The 17,397-nt window shown below is 48.3% G+C and overlaps 1 protein-coding gene across 8 annotated transcripts in view; it reads right to left on the bottom strand.

Annotated features, from left to right (window-relative positions):
* Dlgap4 (DLG associated protein 4) overlaps positions 1 to 17,397 on the bottom strand; it is a 147,719-nt gene that overhangs the window by 21,958 nt on the left and 108,364 nt on the right. Inside the window, exon 1 of one of the 8 annotated variants that reach the window (XM_076930116.1) lies at positions 14,475 to 14,520. The exons of 6 other annotated variants lie outside the window; for them this stretch is intronic. In XM_076930116.1, coding sequence (XP_076786231.1) covers positions 14,475 to 14,505 — 31 coding nt within the window. In that variant the 5' untranslated portion in view covers positions 14,506 to 14,520. Of the gene's footprint in view, positions 1 to 2,460; positions 2,561 to 14,474; positions 14,521 to 17,397 lie in introns of those variants that run through there. One more of the 8 variants, XM_076930118.1, reaches the window with a different exon arrangement.

Below are 17,397 nucleotides of genomic sequence, written 5' to 3'. Positions count from 1 at the left end.
GTTCAAAATTAATAAACTAATTTTATATTAAATAGGGAATCTTTTGGTGGAAACACACATGAAATAAGACTGTGTACTGACTGGCTGGAAGAAATTATGACAAGAGGCTTAGAGGAAACCTAGATTTCCCACAGGAGTCAGGGTTTGCTATTTGATGATCCTGGGAACGTAATGACCATGAGCCATAAGAATTGCTTCTGCTATGTGGTAGCGGACTGAATCCTCAAACCAAGACATAAGATAGGCCATGTTTGTTATTGCCCTATTTCACAGAGGGGCATACACAGGAAGTACAGAGCCAGGAGTGCCATCCCCTACATTCTACACCACTCTGTCATATAGAGGCCACAGCTCTGACCATCCACAAAAGGGGTGCGATACTTAATGCTCTGGAGAGGAGCCAAGGTAATGGCATGGGGTGCTCTCCACCACTCATGGGGTAAACCACTCCTGAAACCATGCTTTCTGAACAAAAGAGAGTGTGCCTGCCTTCTGGGAGACAGACCAGGTTCCTTCTGAAAGACACAGGCTTTGGATGGATGGCTAGACCCACTGGCAAGGAGCAAAGGAGGACAGGGCAAGGCACAGCAGGACAGATGCTGAGCAGGGCACAGCTTGGCAAAATTTTAGATGGTGAAGAGGAGTCAGGAGAGAGGCCAAGAAAAAATAGAGGCGGCCTCCTCTCAGCAACTTCCCAGGGCGGCTCGCACATGGGAACCTCCTTGCTGTCCACAGATTCCCTCGTGAAGTTCCTCAGGGCTGGGCTGTAGTCAGAGGACTTCACAGCACATCAGGCTACTATCTTGATAGCCCCAGTGCACTTGGCAGTGCCACGGGAGGTCCAAGGCCATCTTAAGTGGAGTGAGCTCCCGATGAATCTGAATCCTCCCTCCCTCACATTAGCCTTGCCCTCCCAGAGAAGTCATCCTGCCCACTCCAGAAGCCTGGGGACTTCCCTCCCCCAGCAGCAAAGCTTTGTCCTTCTAGGACAAAAGCTCACCTTCCAGAGCGCCATGTCTCTCCCCCAGCCTACCAGAGCTCCCCTTCCTGCTCTATCCTTGGCAGGTTCATCTCACTCATTCCCAGCCCTTGACCAGGGACCCCCAGCAAAGTAAGTTGTCTTCCAAAACCCATTTCCACACCAACATTCAATAAGCAACCCGAGGGCGACTCTTCCCTTTGCTCCCCCGTGCACAGTGCTCCTCTCAGAGCACTCGCACAGCGAATGCTCTACGAGCCAGGGCTTGTTTATCACCACACCTTCAGCAGCCCTAAAGCAAGAGGTCCAGTTTCCAAGCTGTAGTAATTAACCATAAATGTCCTACTGTGTACCAAAGCTATAAACACAAGATACAGATAATAGTGAGAGTTATAAGATGCCAGCACTCCAGCCCAGCACCAACCTTGGATATGAAACAGCCTGCCCTGGCTGGTAAGAGATTGGGGGTGGGGAGATGATGCAGACAATAAGTCCTGGCTTTTCAAATATTGGCTTATGTCAAATATGTCAACCTTGCTGCTAATTTCCCAGGAGTCCTACTTACAAAGAACTACTTGAAAAGAATCTCAGAAAACTACCTCACTTGTAGAGTGCTGACAGGTCACAAAACTCAGGCTTTTCTTAAACTGTCACAGGCTCTGAAGCCAGTGTGCAAAGCCAGACACTGCCAGGCCTTGTACACCTTGACTGCCGGGTTCTCTGCATCATTCTGAATGACCCAGTGCATCCCAGAATAGAAAGGCGGGTGTTAACGGGCTTATTCACTGTGCCTGGAGTGACAGGTGGTGTATCGAGTAACAGAGGCAGGAGCCAAGAACCCTGGGCAGCTGGGAGAGGATGAAAGGAATGCAGGGCTGAATGGGAAACACCAGGAGTTCAATTCAGGTCAGAGACAACACTCAGACAGCCCTGGGGATGGAGGCACAGGAAGGAGAGGCCCTCCTCAGAGCCTGCACGGTGATCTTGGGGTTGGAATCCCAAGTGACACAGTTACACAGGAAAACAGCCTGTGTGAAAAATACTTTAGTGATTCTGGCTGACCAGACATGTCTCAGACTTCACTGCCAGAGGAAGGCCCAGACCAGGAGAAGCTGCTCTCTGAATTTTAGGCAACACTCAGATGATTTAGGCATTTCATGAACAAGAGTCACACTACAGCCTATCAAAAGGGCAGTCCACAGAGGGAGAAATTTCAATTTATCCTATTCCAGGAAGTGCTTGCAGAGGGGACATAGAGGACGTGGTGCACCACGGAGCAGCAGTAGAGCACCTCCTAGTTGAAAGTTCAGTTAGATGAACAGGGAAACATACTGATATCCAAACCTGCTAACTTGAGTTTACTCACTGGAATCCAGCTTGTAGAAGGAGAGAACCCCTGAAAGCTATTTGCATTAGTGCACACACACACTTAAACTATTTTTTTAAAAAAAGTCTTACTAGCTTCATGTAATGGCTCACACCTGCAATCCCAACATTGGAGAGTCCTGCTGACACTTAGGAAGGATTCCATCTCTGATGAGGCCCTGTAGGCCCAGGGACAGACGGAGCAGAATCTGAGAGAAGTGCTGTGGAGGGCAGGAGACAGAGGTGAAGGAGCAAGCATTGCTTACATGTCTCTCTCTGAGGCCTGAAAGTCACATAGTATAAGGTCCTTAAACTCCCCAGCATAGGAGCCTGTCAGAGAAGAGATGGTAGTTCTCCTACCCCTTGTGAGATATATTCCACCATACAGAGTAGTAAGTCACAACTGCCTGGAGGTCAGGCATCCCTGGCCAGGCCCAGTTCACTGAGGAAGATAAATGGTAACTGAGGAACTGTCGCTATAATGGCTCCCGGGGCCCACCCAGCTCACAGCCTCAGGCTTTCCAGAAACTCTACTGGCCAGAGGCCAGGCTAGGGGTTCAGTCTCTGCCCATGTGCCCACAGGCATCCTAGCCCACCCAGCATTGCTAGCACCGGTCTTTGGCATCCCGTCACCTTTCTCCAGCATATTACTTTTGCCAAATCACAACAGTCACGCCTTCAGGTCCTTGGACACTGTCCTTGCCTACAATGCCCTCCTCTGCTGAGGAGGACACCCGAGTGTCCCTATGTTTCATCTATGCTCTGATCTGGGCCAGCACTGCTATTCAGGTGAACACAGGTCTCTGCTACCATTCTAGTTTTGCTGGCCTGTTTATTTATTGCACTGTTCCTTCAGACCCTGAGCTTCTTGCAGATGAAAACCTGTGGTTTGCATCCCCCTGGCTCCATCCCAGGTCCAGAAACACAGGTAAACAGAATCTGAGAGAAGTGCATGGTGGGCAGATGGAGGTGCAGGAACAAGTGCCATCTCCATGTTGCTCCCTCACACTGCCATAGCCTTTCTTGCCTGGGCTCCCTTTCTAGCCCCTCTGAAATCACAGCATGGTGACATTTAGAAAGACAGCTTTCAAAAACCACAGCGTGAGGCCCTTAAACTAAATCTTATAATCTGACCCCAATGTTTTTTTTTTACACTATCTTCTTTTATACTGCTAAGGAAAAATGAGGCTGAGAGAGGTTGAAGAATTTGCTCAGTATTACACAGCAAGTCATGTTCTATCTGCTAAGTACAAGGCCCATGGTATTTGTTCTACAAGACCCAACTTCATGGCATCTGGTCTCATCAATAGTAAACATACCAGTTCGTCAGCAAAGCTGACACATCCCACAGAGTCTAGATAGGTAAGTGTGCCCTCCCCTCCAACAGTGAGCTGTTGGCAGAGTGCTTTCACAACCCAAGCCACACTCCAGGGGCATGGAGAGAAAGCAGACGGTACCTGGACAGCTTCTACCCATCTAGGAGGTGCTCTGCCAGCACTGTCCCTAGGCTTTTGGGTGTCCTGCTAGACTCTTCTACTCTCACAAAGAGACCTGTGACATCACTTGCCTCTTGAACAGTCCCTTCCCCTCCTAGGACTGCCACCTATGTGGAAAAACAGGAGAACGCCTAAGTTGGGGATGACATAAGTCTCACTGGACATGCTACATCCAGGGGACTGGTGTTTTCCTGTGTCGAGAAGGACCCTAAGCTGTGTCCTGCACAGTGGGAAGGCCATGATTGGTGCTGCCTGTCTTGGGTCCAATATGAAGAACAACTTCCAAGCATAAGGAGCTGCTGTCCCTTGAGAAGACAATCACTGTGGAAATAATTCAGGATTCTACTCTCTGACACGTCATTGTCCTTATCTCCTGCCAGAACCTTTACCCTGGATCCTCTCCTCCCACCTACAGGACCAACCCAGGAGCTTCTAAGGCAACGTCTCACGAGCAGTAAAATAGTAAAACAGCTCATTGCTCCTCAATCCAGGTTTGTAAAAAAAATTGGTCAATAAAAAAAAAAAATGCTGGTGCAGTTGTGTGGTACAAGACTTAGGCAAGTCATCTTACTTCTTAGTCTCCATCACTTCCACAAAGTAGAAACCAGGAGCCCTGATCACTCTGCATGTACCACATCTGGACACGGAGGTAAACTCTTAAGGATGAAAAGAGAAATCCATTATCTTGTCTCAGTAATTCTGGGAAGTACTGTCCCTTCCCACAGGAAGCCTTGACTAAGACTAGAGGGACAGGCATGGCTCAGATCCCACTGCAAGTGACTAAGTGAAGAGTCCCCAACCCCTGATTCTACTTCCACAAGGGATGGGGTTAGCAGGGCTTCCCATGGACTCCAGGGAGGGCACTCTCCCAGGAGGGCAAAAATCCTTTACCAGTACTGCTGGAGCCTGGCCACATACACACAAATAGCTCTGCAGGGTGCAAGAAGATTTAGTCACCATCACAGGAGCTAATTATTCACAGACAGCCCTAAGCCCCCACTTTTCAAATATCTCCATCTTAAAATGGGCTCCTAGATGAGGCACCCAGACTGGTCAGATCAGACACAGATGGCAGGGTAGTGGGGCTAGGGCAGCAGGGAGTGGTCCATATGTAGTTTCACTTTGGGATGATGAGGTGCTCTGGAGACAGATGTAGGGAGGAGTGTGGAACAATGAAAATACACTTAATGTCATTGGGCTGTGTACATGAGGTAGTCAATGTAATAATTTCTGAGGAATGGGCTAGTGGGCCTTATACTGAGGGGTTGGTTCATTCCTACCAAGAGCCCTGTTCAGTTACCACTTCCAACCCACTCCAAAAGTTAGAGAAATACAGATTTAAAACTCTTGGCTGAATCTGTAATTCAGCTTGTTACTTTCTTTTTTCTTCCTCTGTTGGCTTTTGAGACTGTGGTCTTACTGAGTCTCCCAGCCACAGCCTCCCCGGTGCTGGGCTAAGAAGTATGAATGTCCTCACATACATCTCCAACCTGAGTGAGATGCGTTTATGAACAGGTACTGGTTTGTAACAGGACTCTCTTTCCAGAAATTTGGCCAACAGAAAAATAAATTCAAATAAAGATGAGGCTTGGAGGTGTACAGGGGCAGTGATATTTTTATTAGTATCACGGGACTCTCAGAAGCAGGTAGACAGCAATATAGAGATTAAAACAAAACTTCAAAAACAACAGAATATATTACAGATCTATTAGTGATACAGGAAACAGAAAAAAGCTATCCTGACCTCACTGCTGTAACACAATTGCTTTTTTAAAAGGCCTTTATTTGTGTGTGGCCATGCCAGGGGAGACCAACTCTCTGAAGTTGGCCCTCCTTTACTTTTAAGTGGATCCCGGGAATCAAACGTAAGTCATAAGACTTGACAGTACCCTTATCTACTGAGCCATCTTGCCAGCCTCCATAATTATTCTTTTACCTAAACTTTTAAAATGTTCATTTGGAGAATGGCAACTTTGCCAGAAAAAAAAAAAAAAAAAAAAAAAGGAAAGAAAAGAAACAAAGCAGAAACATTCTTGTTTCTTAAACAAAGGCAGTCTGGTTAGACAGAACAATGAATCAGGACTTCATCTCTTGACTGAACTGTGTGATTTTGGACAAGTCACTTCTCTGTCCTTCATCACTGAAAGCAGTACCTGCCTCCCTCAGCAATGGGTCACTATGAAGTATATGGTGCATTAAAGAAAGTTAGCAATAATTCGGGACAACTGAAGAAATGTTAGTGACTTATAAAAAACAGCAGGTGAATCTGTAATTTTTTTTTAATGGTAAGGTCTCGGTGTGTAACTATAACTAGGGCTTGCTATGTAAACCACATTGGCCTTGAACTTAACAAGCTTCTTGATCCCCTGGGTCCTCTGGATGGAGTGCTGGGATCACAGGAATGCAATTCCATTCCCGGTCATTATTGCACTAGTAACACTTCAAAAGCCTTAGTTTTCACAGGGAGCCAAAAAGGTGCTCACCTCAGGGCTAAGCAGGTTTACTCTGCTATCTAAATGTAAATGTGCCCAGCTCTTCTGGAAATTAGCAAATACAGCCCCCCCCCCCCAAGGGTCTTAAATGGGGCTGTTCCCCATCCTCCCTACTTCCAGTGATGTCCTCCACGGCTCACAAGTAGGTCTCTCTCCGCACTTGTCTTTTCCTGCCTCTTAAAACAATCACATGGTATCTTGTCTATCTGTTACCTGCTTGGACAGAGTTTCCAAGATGGATGGAAGTCACTGGTTCTCTGTCTTCCCTGCCTTTCTTTGCTCAGCCTCTGGTACTCAGTACATGACTGTTTGGAAAGTAGAGTGAAGAAAAGGTTAAGGAGGGGGAGCTGAAGGCTGACTAACCACCCTCTGCTTGGACTGCTCCCACTCTATCATGTGCTCTCTCTTTCGAGGGAGCTCTTGGATAAATTGTCTGTTTAATCCTGTTTCTACTGGGTGCTGTCAGACAAGCCCCACCCCTTATTCCTCCTGCCTTGGCACAGGTAGCAGACACCTCCTGACTCTGACCACACCCCTGTGCAGAGCAAGAGCCACGTCATGAAGCGTGGGAAGCTTGGGAAGGCAGAAGGTTCCAGGCGTCTGGAACTATTCAATCTGCGTCCAACATATGCATAACAGGCTCTCAGCCACAGCTCACAGAAAACTGCTCACATGGGCACACTGTGGAGACAGGTCCTGATCTCAATGCCAGGCAAATGCCTGTGCAGGGCAGATCTCTCCAGCTCAGCCAATCCTGACCTCTGGAAAGGCTGCCCTTGCCTCTCTCAAAAATTCTGTTTACTTGAGCCTACCAGTTTGTGGGGGAACTAAAGGCCTTCTCCCTGAGTCCTTCAGATCCCCAACCAGAGCCTTGTGCTAGTAAACAGGCAGCCAATGGCTGCTCTCCAAATAGCCCACAGTCCAGTTACACCTCTGAGAGTGGGGGTGGGGATGGAGTCAGTGTTTTAAGTCTTTCCCCCAGCTAATAGTATAGCCTCTGCACTGGGCCTCCTTCTTAAATGCCTCTCTTATCTTCAGGGTGAGACTAACCAGGTGATAGGAGCTACTGTATTTGTAAGTAAGAACCTGAGAGCTCTAGGTGACAGGATTTCAGAAGTTTGATTCCAAGTTCCACTCTGCACCGCAGGTCTAGCTGAACCTAGGGGTAGGGGCTCATCACTGTGACACTTTTCTATGGTACAGGGGTGTGGCATGGTGATGTGGACTATCTGTCGACCTTCAGAGGGCTTCCTAACACCTCTGCTCAGCAGGTATTCTTAGTAGAGTTCATCACAGAAAACTGGGTGTTAAGATACTCTTATTAGCTTTCTAGAAACCCAAACAAATGCATACCCCACTGTAGAACAGAGACAGAAGGACCCACCCCTGCAGAGAAGCAAACAGACCCCCTGTGCGATCCTGAGCAAAGCTACCTATCACAAGACTTGAACAGGTGAGAAGCCACATGGAGATGAACTGAAGAGAGCAAAGGGCTTTCAGGTAAGCTGGGTACTCAGAAGAAACTGCTTCAAGGCAGAGGCCAGTGCTTGGTCTTACCTTTAGTGAGCAGCTCTGTGAAAGCTGAATTTGGAGGCACTGGTTTCTTTCAGGCTCAGTTCTGTTCGGCCCAGCCCCGGAAGAATGGGGTGTTTAAAAGGCAGTAGCTTTCCACCTGGGGGGCCTGATGCTGGAACCACACCCGGGTGAACTAACTTCACCAGGGAACCCGTCCTACTGGCCCACTCCCAGACTGCCTAGCCAGGGCGCCACAGTCGATTGCCTGGCGCCTCTCCCTACCGGGCCCCACCCACGAGCCAGACCTCCGGAACAAGGGTGGAACCCATCAGGGATGAGGCACACCGTACCATTCTAGTGAGGTCTGTGGGTCCTCCAGATACCTTCCCAGTCAGGCAGGGTTTGAAGCAGCTGCTTCCTGCTTTGATGTTTGGGTTTTAAAACCAAAGTGAAACTAAAAAGAACGTGGGAAAGCCAGGATATGGCCTAGAGACAACCCCCCAGCTTCTGCCCTTTAAGGGTGTAAGATTCTCCAGGTCTGTCTTCCTAACAATCAAATGTGGGAGGAGCTCTCCTTCCTCAGACTGGGGAGTAGAGGGTAGGGGTGGGGATGGGGTTGAAAAGGAGCTGCAAAGATGACCTATCTGGGGACCCACCTCAGAGGTGGCACAAAGACAGCCTTGTGGTCTCCCTGACTACCTCTCCCTCATCTGTTATCTGAGCTCCTTTGTTCCACACGTACAGTGGAGATCCCAGCAACCTGGGGCAGAACAAATTCAGGAAGCTCAGCACAATCTGGCCCTGTGGCACGGAAGGAAAACATCAGCAAGGGGTGCTCTGAAGCTGTTGGATGGTAGGGGCTGACCAGCCATTTGCTGAGCCTACTGCAGCCCAACCAAGGCTAGCCCCAACTTCAGACCCTCTGAGGTCCCCAGTGGTTGGGACTGCTGCACTCTCAGCCAATTTACTGTATTCCGTACTGGCTGTTTTGCCAGATCTTGTAACCAAGGGAGCATGTGAAAAGCAGATACTCAGAGGGGGTCGGGGGCATGGGTACAGTGACCAAGCCTGCAAGGGGAAGTTGTCTGGAGAAGCTTATGTGTCCTGATGTTGCTAAGCAAGTACAGGACATGGGGGACACAGATTTCTGCTGGGCAGGGGAAAGGCTTCTTTCTGGGACCAATGTGACAAACAGTTCCCAAGTTGACGTAAGAGTCCTCCCTCCCCTCCAATATTGGTTCTAGTCCTCTGCTGGCCTGCCTCCTATTTCCTTCATTGTTTACTTCCTTCTGGCCTAGTAGTGATAGGCAACGACTTGGGTGAGGACAGCTGAGTGAAACTGGCTAACTTCTTCCCCTCTCTGGGCCTTACTCTACGGTAAAACTATGCAGGTTAGTTGTTTTGTGACAGGGTCTCACTATATAAACCTGGCTGTCCTAGAACTTACTACGTAGACCAGGCTGGCCTCCAGAGATCTACCTGCCTCTGCTTCCTGAATGCTAGGATTAAAGGCATGTACCACTATGGCAAGAGTGGTTTCTGAAAGAAAGAAAGAAAGAAAGAAAGAAAGAAGGGAGGGAGGGAGGGAGGGAGGGAGGGAGGGAGGGAAGGAAGGAAGGAAGACAGACCGACCCTGAACAGAGTATTTACAAATGTGAACATTTCTAGTTAGTCGTGGTGGTGTATGCTTGTAATCTGAGTGCTTGAGAGCCTAAAATGGAAGGGTTAAGGGTTCAAGGGTGGGCTGGAGAGATGGCTCAGTGATTGAGAGCACTGACTGCTCTTCCAGAGGTCCTGAGTTCAATTCCCAGCAACCACATGGTGGCTCGCAACCACATGGTGGCTCACAACCGTCTGTAATGGGATCTGATGCCCTCTTCTGGTGTGTCTGAAGAGAGCAATGGTGTACTCATATATATAAAATATATAAATAAATAAATCTTTTTAAAAAAAGTTCAAGGCTAACCTGCATTTAGCAAGATTTTATCTACCAAAAATAAAACAAAACAAAACTAAAAACATAAAAAAACAAAAAATGTGTGTTTAGAATGAAAAAGAGCAATTCAGAAATATCTGGGAGAAAAATTCAAGTGTACAGACTCTCAGAAACATCTTGACCTTCAGGAAGTTTCTATAGTTACAATTGCATATACTTACAGGGGTGGGGGTGGGCTCTAGCCTGTGACTGGGTAGTGGTAGGAATTTGTATCAAGGTAGACTTCAAGAAAAAACCTGACCTGGAGGCACAGGAAGGCTCTGGACAGGGCTTTGTATGCTGAACAACTGGAGCTAGAAGAAGAGGGATCCCCCCAGGAGGGATTGGGGAAATGAAGCCAGGCTGCAGGAGAAGGGGTGGCCATTTCACTCACCATGTGTTTGTAACAAGTCCCTCTCCCCACAGGTTTGGTTTCTACTCATGGGAACTGAGGGGGTGGGCTCCAGTGCTTCCTGTTGGTACCCTAGGGGCAGCCTTTATCTCATCTCATTTAATATTGAAGGAGGTAGGGAGGGTCCCCAGCTTTGCACATGGCCACAGGGCTCCACACCTGTGCAGACTGTAATCAAATATTTGGAGGTTGAAGAAAGTCAGATCAAGAACTTAGGGAGAGCACTTGGTCTTTGGGTGACTTCGATCTAATGAGCGCTAGCAGATGGCTTTCTGGGAGATACCCTTCCTCACTGTCCCATTAATAATTTAGAAAACCTTTTATCTTTAATTTTCTTTTTTGAAGATCAGTTTGCAGAAACTTGCACCTTGACTAGCTTTCCTTTAATGTTGCAGGCTCAGGGGTCATAGGCTACCACTCAGGTTCAAGTCAGAAGGGTCTTCAGTGACAGAGCCTAGGGCAGCAGTTCTGAGGTGGGTCCTACTACAATCTGATGTTACTGTACTCTAGGATTTAAGTCTCCAAGGAAGCTTTGCCTGCCAGTTTATCCCTGGGGCTGGCTCACTGCCAGACACACAGTAACACTTGATTAAAAACTTGCTGAATAAATGAGCAGCTCACATAGTCACCTTGGTCAAGTCACTTTCTATGACAGAGCCTCAGTTTCCTCCTCTGGAACAAACAGATATAACTGTAAAGGCTCCATAGGGTTATATAAGGGTCAATTGGGATAACAGTGGATAAAAGGTTTGCAAAGCACAATAGGCTAGACAAACATTAAAGATCCAGAAAACGGAATGAGCACACATGAGCTCTGAAAGTTTCTGTGACAGCACCTGACAAATGGCAACCTAGTAAACTTACCACACCTCAAAGGTATGGTATGGTGACCACATGGTCACTCTAGCCTACTGTCTAAGTGATGTTTCTCAGGCTGTCTCTGTTCTAGAGAACTGTGAAAAACCTCTTTAAACCACCTCTGTTAAGATTTTGGGATAAAGCCAAGGGGTGGTGGTGCACTCCTTTAATCCCAGCACATGGGAGGCAGAGGCAGGTAGACCACTGTGAATTCGAGGCCAGCCTGGTCTACAGAGTGAATTCTTGGACAGCCAAGGTTATGCAAAAAGAAACCCTGTCTCGAAAAACCACCACCACCAACAACAAAAAAGGTGTGAAAAGCATGGCTGTAGCCATACCCAGCATGCCGCTGGCACACGGATGCCAAATGTTTACTGGTGACAAAGGGATAAAGGAGGGGTTACAGGATGGGGCTGCATGGTGGCTGTTCTGCCACATGAGTAAGTTCAATGCTGGGAGGAGGAGGAGGGTAGGGTGGGAATGCTGATACCAAGAGGACAATGACAAGCGGACCTCTGGACAGGGCATCAACCTTCTGTGCTGATGCTCTCTACAGTGGCCATCTGGTAAGTACCAGTCTCTCCTACCGTCCCTGACCTGAAGCCTAGGCCATTTGGTAAGTACCAGTCTCTCCTACTGTCCCTGACCTGAAGCCTAGGCCATTTGGTAAGTACCACTCTCTCTCCTACTGTCCCTGACCTGAAGCCTAGGCCATTTGGTAAGTACCACTCTCTCTCCAACCATCTTCCCTGAAACCTAGGCCATTTGGTAAGTACCACTCTCTCTCCTACCGTCCCTGACCTAGGAATTTGGACCTGGGCTCTAGTGTTTCGTTTTGTGTGAAGTTCTTTATGGCTGACTCCTCTGGCTGGGATTTCCAGTGGGCTCAGACATGGAACATACATGCAGCAGAGCTCTGGAGGCTTCCACAAGGCTAAGGATCCTCTAACTTTGTGAAGATTCTAAGCCAGTAGCCAACCCTGACATTAAAGACTGCCAGAAAGCAGTTTTGTGACAATTTTTCTTTTCTTTTGTTAAATATAGGGTTTCACTCTGGCTAGCCTGGAATTTGCTATGCAGAGCAAGCTGGTCTTTCACAAACCTAAGCTCTGTGACTACTGTGCCTCTTGTTCAAGGGGCAAGCAGCTCAGATCCCTTAGTCCCTTAAGGCATAGATTTCCTTCTGAGTAGCAGGGCTGAACTGTGGGAAGAGCCAAGGCTTGAAGTCTGCCAAGCCTGAGTTGGAGCCATACTTCCCTTATCTGTAGGACAGGATTTGATAAGTCCACCTGCCTCTGGCTTGCTGTACAGATTTCATGAGGCTGCTTGTGGTAGCGCTGGCTCAGAGCCTGCTCCAAAGCAGGTGCACAAGGAGCATGCTCAGAGTGATACTTCCTTCTCCAAATTCAAAGCACACATCCCCCTTCCCCAGGATCTGGAGTCTCTGCTCTGCTCTGCTCTCCTGGGAACAGAGCCTCTGTTATCCTATCCATGCTTCCCATGCCCCACCCCAACCTCTCCCTCAGGCCTCCTCCCTGTCCTCATTTTTACTCATTCCTACTTGATTCCTAGCCTAAGCCAACATTTTGAAAGAGTCCCCCAGTTGTATCATCCCAGTATCCTGGCTCTGTACCATCCAGGACTCCTCAAAACCACAGTACTCTACTGATGTTCAATGCTACCTACAACTGCACGGTCCCTCTCAGACTTTCCAGTCAGAGCCCCGAGGCATCAGCAAAACCAGCAAGCATACTCAGCTCTCCAAACTCACACTTAACTTGCAACCCCACCCCTCTGCCTTGAGCAAGTCATTCTCTAGAATGCCAGCCCCACCCTCCGCCTAGGCCAATTCAACCCCCTCAAAGGGCTCTTATTCCTCCAGCTCACGCTTATGTCTTCCTTCTCAGACAATGCCTTTCCTCAGCAGCCACTTAATTACAGACTGTCACACAGTCTTTCATAATTGTAGGCCTTGTCTCTCATCAGACCCTAGTTCCCAGGAGCAGAGGACTTGTCTGTCTGTTCTTCCCCCTTCACTCCAAGAGACTCAGCCCAGGCTGAGAGGGCAGGCCCCTGGAAAGGGAGGGTTTCCCAGCACCCAAGTCAGCTCCTAGCTCATCCCAGTCCAACCACTTGGGAGCACTTTGCTCATCTTCAAACTAGGCCAGCCACTGCAGGGGTGAAAGAGGTCTGGGGGAGATAAGGCATGGCTCTAACCTGTTCTCTGTCAGCCTTGTTCTGGGATGCTAGAATTTCTTATTCCCCAAGCTTGCTTCCTTACTAAGTTATAATAAATAACCATCTTTTAGCTCTAAAACTCAGCTTTATTGCCTTTAAGGCAGCCTTGGCTTCCAGAAATGGACAGGGGAGAAAAGCAGCTAATAGCAGCCCAGGCTGAGTCAAGAACGGCAGCCGCAGCCAGCACTGGGAAACCTGGGAACTTGAGTGGCCTTCACACTGCACACCTCTCATCCACCTCATTAAATTGCTGCTGACTGGATTCCACTGTTGCTCAGGTGTTTCACTCCACAGTCATTAACTTAGCCTGGCCTGCCCTGATAGTGCCTTCTGCTAGGAGGTTTCAGCTAGGAAGGGTGACATGCGGCTACAACCAACCAGGCTTGCCCAAAACTTGGCTGATAGTAGTACATCACTTCTCAAGGGAGCACCCAACCTAGGCAGGCATTTTCATCCTACTCTGGCAGACAGAAAACCAAAGCACAGGGTCTGACCCTAAGTGTAGGCTACTCCCAGTTCAGCTTTTCTCAGAGTGCTGCCAACAGGCTCTCTGTTTCGGTAATTCTCCAACCCAAATAAGACCAGTCAAAGAAAACACAACTCAATAATTATGAATATAAGCTGCATGCCTAGATTGGGCAGATTCACCATTTCACTACTCTATTCCCCAGCTATGAGACCCTTATAACTTGCTGGTTTTCCAAGCCACGCACTTGCCCTTTCACCTCCAGCTCCTGCTTCATCTTCCTCCTCCATTGTCTCTCTCTCTTCCCATAAACCTTTATTTCTCCACCTCCCCTTCTACTGCCCAATCACTGGCTCCAGCCTTTATTTTACAAATTAAGGTGGGCAGAAGGTTCACTAGAATTCACCTGTGTACTGATTTACTGTTCCTCTGCAGCCCTTCCCCTGAAAGGGGAATTAGCATCAAAATACAAGGCCAGGGCTATCCAATAGCTCTCATCTTCAGACTCCTTGATAGGATTCACTCTTGCCCCAAACCTGACATCTCTGGGGACAGAGCTCAGGAAACTGAAGTTTGTAAATATTTAGAATCAAAATGTTATATATGAGAAGCACAGAAGATGAAGTGACCAGAGCTAGTCACACTTAGGCAAGTATATGAACGTAGAACTGAGCTTACAGATGGGGCCAGCACTCATGGACAGCGGCATTTGCCTGTGTCGACAACCTCAAGGAGTAGCAGTCTGTACCACAGAGGAACAGCAAGGCACAAGTACTGGTTTAGCCAGGCAGGAGCTTCTTGGTGTGGAGCCCTGGGGAGTGAAGATTCAGAGCCACCACTGCAGCCTTCTGCCAAGAGCCAGGAGATACTTTCCCAAGTCCACCGGAGCTTCTGGGAGGAAAACTTTCGGGCATGTGGCATCTACATCAGGCAGTGGCCCTCAGGGAGTGTCTGGTTGCTACTCGGGATGAAAAGCCAGGGAAGGTGATGACTCAAGTTCCTGCCCCACCTCGAGCCTTTAAATGTGAGATGAGCTCAGAGGCTGGGGAAATGTCAACCAAACCCAACCAGAATAGGTGCCAGAACAGCCACTGAGTGATGGCTACCAGGCAGAAGCAGCAACCTTTGAAGTAACACTGCAGGCAAAAGAAGCAGAAAGACCCGGAGAATGCCCAGACACTGCCATGCTGCAAGACCCAGAGTGGGTCCACGTTTCTCTGTGGGCCCCTACTCTGCATTCACTTGTGAAACAGGGAGCCTCAATGGCTTCTGACAGTTGTGAGGTGCACATGGTCAGGAAAAAGATGGTGAATTACCTGATGCCTCACATGGCCCTGGAGATACCACTTTTATTACTACTGTTTACATACAGTTTGAGGTACATTCCCAAATCCCCTGCTACTGGAACCCCAACCACAAGGGTGAGGGAAGAGGCTGGCGATATTTTGTTCCCACAAAGAAAAATCTGACCAGATATTATGAGGAGAGAAAAGCTCACATTTATTGAGGGCCTACTGTGTACAGGTTTTTATTTATATATGTATAATCTTGTTTAATTGTCTCCACAATCCTATGGTATAAAATGATTTTTCAGAGTCCAGTTGAGGAAACTATAGGTCAAAGAAAGCACAGGCATTGAATGATGAGACTGGTCAGAACCAAGTATGAATAACTTTAAAACTCACATTATTCTGCACCTGTACAAGAGCCTGATCATGTCTGGTATGCTGACTCAGTTCAAATACTGCCTCTTTCTGGAAGCCTTTCCAAGCCACACAGGACCGCTCCCATAAAAGCCCCCAGCTGTCATTATTATACAGCTGACAGCACTTAGCGCATTCCCCCTCCTTACTCTCATCAGCATACTTTTAAATGGTAAGGCACAGGGATACACAGGTGGCCTGAGAATCTCAAATGTCAGCTACAGAGACCCAAGAGATGGATACATCCAATAACCCCATTCTTCAGAGGGAAAAGCAGAGCTCCACCAGAAGACCAACTGTCTGAAGTCACATGGCAGTTTAGCACCAGAACTGGGGACAAAACTTTGGCATTTTGCCTTGCAACTTAAAAAAAAAAAAAAAAAGATTTTTTTTTTTTTTAAAGAATCTTAGGATAAGACTTGTTATTCCAATTCAGGTTAGGAAGCTGACACTAAAGGGACAGTCACCCCCTGCGATGTGGGGACTAGAGTCCTGACTCCTTCACTTCTGGGCCAAGCAAGTATCAAGCCCTTTTACCTCCTGAATGCAGGCAATCCATGGATTGTGCCTATTACAAGGCACACACAGAAAAAGATCCATGGGTGTTAAGAGGTTGTTTTTACACACCAAGGGCAGGTAATATAAATCAAGACAGTGACTTAAGACATGGCCGTGAGACAAGACCCAGGAGTTCAAGCCTCCGTGGGTCCTCCTGGCTCTTCTTGACTTCCACCTTATCTGTAAGATGCAGGGACTATGATATCTGGTCTCACTCCCTGTTCCAGAGTTCTAGAACATCCTAGAGCCTTTGATAGCAGACCCCAGTTCTCAGAGCAATCTTCCAACTAGGACCTTTGTGCTCCACACAGAGAAAAGCAACCATGGCTCACCACATACCGGCTGACTTTGTTTCTGGGTGTCACTAGCAGGGTCCAACCTTAAATAATAAATGGCACACAGAAAACCCAAATGTTCCCCAGCACAAACTCCTCGCTGGGCACTCACTGGGCATGCCAACTTGTTTTCATACACAGAGGAGAAGCAAGATATCACTGGTGATTCTAGAAAGGTGGGCACACTTCTTAACCAGATGGGAGTGGATGAGTCCTGGGCTTGGACCATTTCTCTGCCTGCTCAGCAGGCACCAGCTCTGTACCCTCTCAGGAAGGCTCTTCTCTCCAGGACTGTCTAAAGGCAGGTTGACAGTTTACAAAGCATGTCTAAATATGCCTTATTTGATCTTCATGACAGCCCTTGGTTCCACCTCCCCCATTATCCCTTTTACAGATGGAACATCTGAGACTTAAGTCCAAGGGTCACACCCAAAGTCAAACTTTTTGGAGCTGGTCTAATCAAGATTTCAGAGTCTAAGACAGCCAGATACAATAATCAAGGGTGATCATTGTAAGGGCAATTCCTCTCCAATTCATCCTGGTTTCACAGACCTCTGTTCACCTGCCTACTCAGGGTAGCCTGAAAAGTTCTGACCACAACCATACAGCCCAGCTGTCTAAGCCACACCCCCCTGCAAAATTTCATTACTCAAGTTGGCAAGAACGCAGCCCCCACCCCCAGCTGGGTCTAAATAAACGCCCAAGTGATATCACATCCTGCTGTAGGCTCCAAAATAGCCCAGGCCTGCCCACAAGCGATCACAAAGTGCCAGGCCATGCAGGGCCAAACCAGCAGGGATACCCAAGCCCAGGGCACCCTCCACACACTCAAGCAACTAAAGCAGAAGCCTCAGGGCAGGAAAGCCCTTCCCCTCCAAACCCCTCGCCAGACAGCCTGGCCCCACCATCTTTGTCCCCCTGGTCTAGAGGCCCCACAGCCTCCTTGCCCCAGCGCCAGCCCCTGCCCCAGCGCCAACCCCATGGAGCCTCTGCCGCGGCCAGCCT

This window comes from Arvicanthis niloticus, chromosome 2 (assembly GCF_011762505.2).
Source record: "Arvicanthis niloticus isolate mArvNil1 chromosome 2, mArvNil1.pat.X, whole genome shotgun sequence".
In the NCBI taxonomy this organism is placed as follows: Eukaryota; Metazoa; Chordata; class Mammalia; order Rodentia; family Muridae; genus Arvicanthis; species Arvicanthis niloticus.
This window is presented reverse-complemented; position numbering and strand designations above follow the sequence as displayed.